At 38.9% G+C, this 6,374-nt stretch overlaps 1 protein-coding gene across 1 annotated transcript; it reads left to right on the top strand.

Annotated features, from left to right (window-relative positions):
- The first annotated feature begins 3,097 nt into the window (after positions 1-3,097).
- On the top strand, positions 3,098-5,632 carry nanos1 (nanos homolog 1). The gene has a single exon (XM_041991010.1). The coding sequence runs from the start codon at positions 3,313-3,315 to the stop codon at positions 3,976-3,978; it is 666 nt and encodes a 221-aa protein (XP_041846944.1). The 5' UTR covers positions 3,098-3,312; the 3' UTR covers positions 3,979-5,632.
- The last annotated feature ends 742 nt before the right edge of the window (positions 5,633-6,374 follow it).

Genomic DNA, 6,374 nt, shown 5'->3' with positions numbered 1-6,374 from the left:
ATAAATAACACAGTGTCATACTCCTAACTTCAGTAAAATGCTTCATTGAGCTCATTTGAATTAAATATTACATCCAAAGATTTTTGATAGCTCATATTCCTAATGAGCCCATGCAGGAAATATAATCTGATTACTGAAAAGTGTTTTCTGCAAACAGCCACCAACCTCCCCATTGATCTGCTGTTTTCTCCCTTAAATAAAAAAATAAATACAAAAGCACATATGCAGCAGTCACTTAGTCAGTATGATTCCTAAATCGATTTACAGCCATAGCCATCCTGTTGATGTTATGCATCTTTCCACTGCTAATCTCACTTCCTTGTTCAATATACTCATGCAACCTCGAGGCAGCCGCAGAATTAGCTTTAGTTAATGGATGAGTATTAATCCCTCTTAGTCACAACAAAATTAAGGAATAATGTGGCCATGAATATTTCAGTTACACTGCAGCAACACAGGGATCTGCTCACAGAGTCTTCCCTGGCTTGCAGAAAAGGAATTGGAGATTAAATACATTATTAATGCTTCATAATAAAATTCATATTTTGCACCAGTGGACGGGTACTCTGGAGTGAAAATCCAATGAGCAGTCAATACAATTTCAGCCTGACTTGCTGAACACGGAACAGAGAGAAATGGCCTCTAAAACAATGCAGCCCAGTGAACTGAGCTCTTCCTCTGCTTTTACCACTCACTCTGTAAGGTAGTGCATTCTTATTATATACCTTAAAAATAGCCATGATCCTTCCAAGTCAGTGAGTTGTCGCAGCTTCCCCCTGAAAGTTTTAATTAGAACACTAGTCACTCGTGTTATCATTGTTTCAAGAGGGCTGCTTCCAAATTCCTCAGCTGCCCACCTCATCACAGGATCAGAGGCCCACAGTAAGTGGGGAGGACTTTAGGGGGGCTGCTTCATGTTTCCTCTGGATTTTACATCAAGATTCGAAAACTGTGACACTTCTGTTGCTGATGATAAAAATGTGTTGGACAAAGCTTAAAGATACATTTTAAATAATTTACCTATTCCCTGCCCAAGCGGTACAGGTATTTGGATACAGATCTGTGGTTACAGAATAACCCAAAGAATATTACTCGTACTAGTTAAAGTAAGTAAGCCTATTCCCCTCAGGTGTCACTTTGAGACCAAACTAAAACTAAACGCTGACTTTAAAGGATTTATTCCCTCAATGTTGCAAATAATGTTGAACTTCTATGTTTTAAGGCAACAAGATGAAACAGTAATAGTAAAAATGAAGATAGAAAATGAACATCTTTCTATCAAATATTAGTCTATAATCTTGTTGACACCATCCTTCCTGTATTAACCAAAGCAATGAGGACCCTGCTCTTCTGGAATGTCTTGCTTTTGTTTTAATATTTTGAGTCCTGTGAGTCTCAAACTTTGTTCACTCCTGCTGTGCACTGTGATCTTGATGTAAGAAGCAGATATTTTGAAATGTGGAGAGATATTACCAGGGCTTCAGAAAGGGTATTTTTAACCCCCACCCCCTCTGACCACATGAAAATACAGGGACAGAGTGCATGCAACTTTTAGAAATAATGACAAGTTATCTCATAACAGTTTATAATCCCTTTGGTGTATGGGCAACAGCTTTGTGTTGGACTTATGAAAACGATCTCACCATTCTTTAATAAATTCCACTTTATTGTCAGCACGGTCCCACCAACTTCGTCTTGCCCAAAGCAGGAATGTCGGCAAGAGGTTATGTGTTGTTGAAGTGGTGTACCAGTGTTCTCTGTAATGGCACACAGTATGACTTTATAGTTAAAAAAAAAAAAAAACTGCTTTCCAGTCCACATGTAGTCAACCTGAAGGGTGTTTTCCAAAATATTTGTCTTTAATGTCCAAATTTTGCGTTTACATTTGGCTGATAGATGTAAATGCATAGCAAAATCGGAAGTTATCAAAATTGTGTAAACAAAGTCTAAATGTTAAATTGATCATTTTAATGTACTGACACTGTCTGAACATATATGTACTATATATGTACTATATGCATAAGATGTGTTGATATGTGTGGAACATTTGCCTTTTCAAGCTGCATATTTTAGTCATGTACAGTATTCAAAATTTATATTTCTTTGTTTTAGATTTCAAAACCACACCAGGTTGTAGCGGCACATAATTAGGAAATTTCATTTAACTGTCAGTATTTTTTATTTATTTTTTTATTGTATTTTTATCATTATTATTATTATTATTATTTTGCTTTTATTTATTTATTTTTGTCATGAGTTAATACGGGCCTGTCGGTCTATATGAGCTGACCTGTAACTGCATGATGCTGCCCCCTGTTGAAGACTGATCTTTGTGTTGTGTGTTTACATCCTGAGCATATGGAACTCTATGTTTTTGTGGATTTTCTGCCATGGCTAAGAGCATGTGATAGCAAATTATTCGTTTTGTGTTGCAGTGGTTTTGCAATATATATATATAATTTCTTGATGCTTTTTGCCTCCAACAAACCCAGTTTAGCTTTTGATGCATTAAAGGGAAAAAAGGGAAAACAAGACAGGGACAAAGCACACACTTAATATGTTCAATGTCTGTAATCCTGTTCACTTAGATGAATAGGAGAGGCATGAGGGTTTAGTTATAATAGTCATAATAATTCTGTGTTCACATAAGATGCACAAGCACAGATTGTTTCTTCTTGCCCTCCGAGAGCATGGCCGCTATAGGGAACAAAGGCATTTTCTCTGGGCACACAAAGGGTTAACGCGTGCGACCCCTGAGCTGCTTTTGATCATATTCACCCGCAACGTGGTTAATAAAACGTTTTTAGACTAAATGTAATGCTTTTGTTGTTTTTAAAACCAAAGAGTGCATAAAGAGCGGAGCTGAATGACTAACGTTAGTCGTCATTAAATACTCAACTTCAGTTCGATTCTCTAAACGAAATCATTTCTTTGCGCATTTGAACAAATCATTAACTATCATAAAGCTTTTTTTCTATGAAAGTGCCTGAGTCTCTAAACGTCAGAATGGTGACTGATGCCACAAAAAGGCGCCTCCCCTGCAGGAAAACAAATCTGTCTAAATGTGGCTTTGAAGAAAAGGAGCTTGCTTTCACCCTGATCAGAAACTTGGGTTTGAAGGGGGGAGTGCCCCGCCCTCCTGGTCCTTATAACCCGAAAGCCTGGTTGCGGGACGCTCAAACAAAACAGGAACACTGGAGACGACATTGCTGTACATGAAGTATTCCTGGAGGCGAACTCTGGCTACTGAGACTTTACGGATTACACTTGCTGTTTCGCTTTTTGACGGCAAGCAAACGAACAGAAGTGGCCATGGATTTTCTCAATCACAACTATTTGAATGCGCGCAGCCCATATGACTATACTTTTAATTTCTGGAACGACTATCTCGGGCTGACCACGTTGGTTACGAAGAATAATAAGCTCAGCATGCCCCAAAATCCAAACTCCATCACCGAGTCTTTAAAAGCGACCCTGGGCTTGGACGATTCCCCGGCGTGTCCGTGCGTCGGAGAGAGCGGGCACCTGGACTGCTGCTGCCCTTCTGGAAGCCCCCCGCCGGCCTCCATCCTGGACTTGAAGGAACGTTTCTCCATCCTAAACCCCTTCCAAAATCAGCTCGGCGTCCAGCTGCCGGAGCGGGATGTGGGTTTTGGTGGAAGCTTCGCGGGGTTCGATCTGTTTGGCATGGAGAAGAAGATGCGCAAACCCGCGTCCAGGAGCAAACAGGAGCCCAAAATCTGCGTCTTCTGCAGAAATAACGGAGCGCCCGAGGAGGTGTTCGGCTCCCACGTCCTGAAGACTCCGGATGGCAGAGTTGTGTGCCCGATTCTGAGGGCTTATACCTGTCCCCTGTGCAGTGCCAACGGGGACAATGCCCATACGATAAAATACTGTCCACTGTCAAAAGACCAGCCATCCCAGCGACCATTAAAAGGGGGGAGGGCTGTGGGCGGTAAGAGGATGAAAATATTTTAAAACAAACAAGACTATAAAGTAAATTGAATTGCACTGAACAATTTCCAGATGACTGTTTTGATTTCGGCTCTAGCCTTTATCCTAGTTTAGTAAACATAATGATTTTATCTTTTTGTTTTCTCTCTAAGATCTCTTATATTTTTATAGTTCTTTTATCCACATAGAATACTTTTATGCTTTAAACATTGGATTTATTTTCATTTCTAGTTTGTAGTCATTTGAGCGTGTGCATATCAATACACATATGTATCAATAATCACAAAGTGTGAATAAGTCTAAAAAAAGTACTTTGGTCATATAGGGAAACACATTGGTATTCGGCAAAGGGGGTGAATGTCATAGCCTATTTCTACCAAGTATTTTTGTACGGTGAGCTAAGCTCGCTACAATTTTCTTTCACGTCTTAGAAAACCAAAGTTATGTTTGCCATTAAAGAAGCTCAAGAATGTGTCATTAATGAATACTTGTGTGCATCTGACTAGGGGAGGAACACTTTGATCCCCTCTGCCTGCCTGAAAACTCCACAGCATATTTTCCAACTTGCTTTAAAAGTTGACATTCAATCTGAGAGGCAGGAAGAAAAAAAAAAAAAAAAAAGGACAATGTGGCCTCTGTTGTAGGGATCATATTCTCTGTGGAACATTATAATCAGTTGTTGTCATGCCAAACCCCGGTTTCAATTCTATGTGATGAGAAGATTTTATTTTTTTTTAACCTCACAAACAGTCAGAAATGAGAGAAACTATTTTGCATTTTTATGTTTACATTCCCAAACGAGGGTGACACACTGGATTTCTTTTCTGCCAGGTTTCTCTTTCTCTATGGCGTCCTATTGTTTTGGTTTTCCCTGACAATATGTTCACCACAGAGTCTCACGGGGTAGATCTGCTCTGCATTGTGAAGTAGAGATTAACCCATTTACCTTTTCACTCTTATTGCGAGGGTAAAAAAAAAAGCAAAAAAAAAAAAAAGCAAAATGAATGTTAGTATACAACACCTTAACCCATCATTATTTTTTTCTGATGAATCCCAAAAAGATGCAAAAATGTTGTGAATGTATGATTGAAAGTGTCACTTGCAGGACTGCACATTTATGACAGTTTTGTTTACCAAAGGAATACAATTGCATTGAAGACAGACAAAAGATTTGCTGTATTGTAAATAAAGTGATGTTTATTCAGTATTTTAACATTACAAGTGACTTCAGAGGGCGCTACCTCAACAGGATTTTGTACTTACATGTAAAATGTCAACAGCAGTTTATTGATATAGTGCTGCCATTTATAATAAGGGTTTTGATAGTATTTTTGATCTTTGTATAACATAATTGTATTTTCATTTTGTTGCATTTAACATAATGGAAAGTTTCCAAGAAGCTATAAACATTGCTCACCAAAAGGTGATTGTGTGTAAATAGTGAATATACCCATACTTTTTAAAGTTTAGTTGCCTAATGTTGCATTAAGAGTGTGCAGGAGAGTGGATATTGAAAAAGGCTGACAACATTTGCCACTTTTAACAGAGGTTTTTGATTAAATGAATAAGAGAAAAAGAAACACTGTTGAACTTTGTTATTTATATTTTACCATATTTTACTGTATGCTGCTGTGCAGAATAACACAAATTCACTAGATAAATAAAAACGTATCAAGTATTTGGAGCTATGTGTTTGTGTTCTGTGGGTGGTTTAATCAATGTCTGACTAGTGGGGTGCATGAAGATTTATCCAAACATGGACTATAAGTCATGTAAGAGTCTCTGATTACTCCTTGACTAAATGGTTCTGTGATTTGCAAACTGGCTGATTAAATCAAGCAGGAGAGTTAGCTGAAAACAAAATAGCTCTGTGAGGCCAAAGGTGGTTCTGTTAGTGACTCCCTCACTAACACAGACACTCTGTAAGGAACATGTTAAGTCCTGTGTGTGCCACATTCAACAGAGAAAGACTTCCTTCTTAACCTTTGATTAAACTCAAACTGATCTGCTGCTCTTGTATCATACAAGTTCTGTCTGCACAAAATAAACACAGTACCACAGTTGTTCCTTGTTGTTGAGGGAGGTCTACCCACACAGGAATGTCTTGGCTTCTGCCTCGCCATTCAAACAGATCATGTTTGCACTGAAGTGGATTGAATAGCTGGCCCTCCTGGCCTTCTCTGTCTGCCATCTGTGGAATGGCTGCTGCAGACTATGGGGCTCCAAAACAGGCTGGAAGCTTTGCTGCTGTTTCTTGTTTACTGGTAAAAAAAAAAAGTCAGTGCTCTACACAGTTGTCCAGCTGTGAGTGCTTTTGACTTACTGCAGCAGCTTGGTTTGTTACAAATGCCCCATAAATAAAGGGAACAATGGATGGAGAAAAAACATGATCGGTGCAAGAATGGCTTTGCTGCCTGCAG

Source organism: Melanotaenia boesemani, chromosome 7 (genome assembly GCF_017639745.1).
Source record: "Melanotaenia boesemani isolate fMelBoe1 chromosome 7, fMelBoe1.pri, whole genome shotgun sequence".
Classification (NCBI taxonomy): Eukaryota; Metazoa; Chordata; class Actinopteri; order Atheriniformes; family Melanotaeniidae; genus Melanotaenia; species Melanotaenia boesemani.
The sequence above is the reverse complement of the archived record's forward strand: the minus strand, read 5'-3'. Positions and strand labels throughout refer to the sequence as shown.

Coding starts and splice junctions, on each gene's coding strand:
- nanos1 (XM_041991010.1), top strand. CDS start 3,313: ATGGATTTTCTCAATCACAACTATTTGAATGCGCGCAGCCCATATGAC.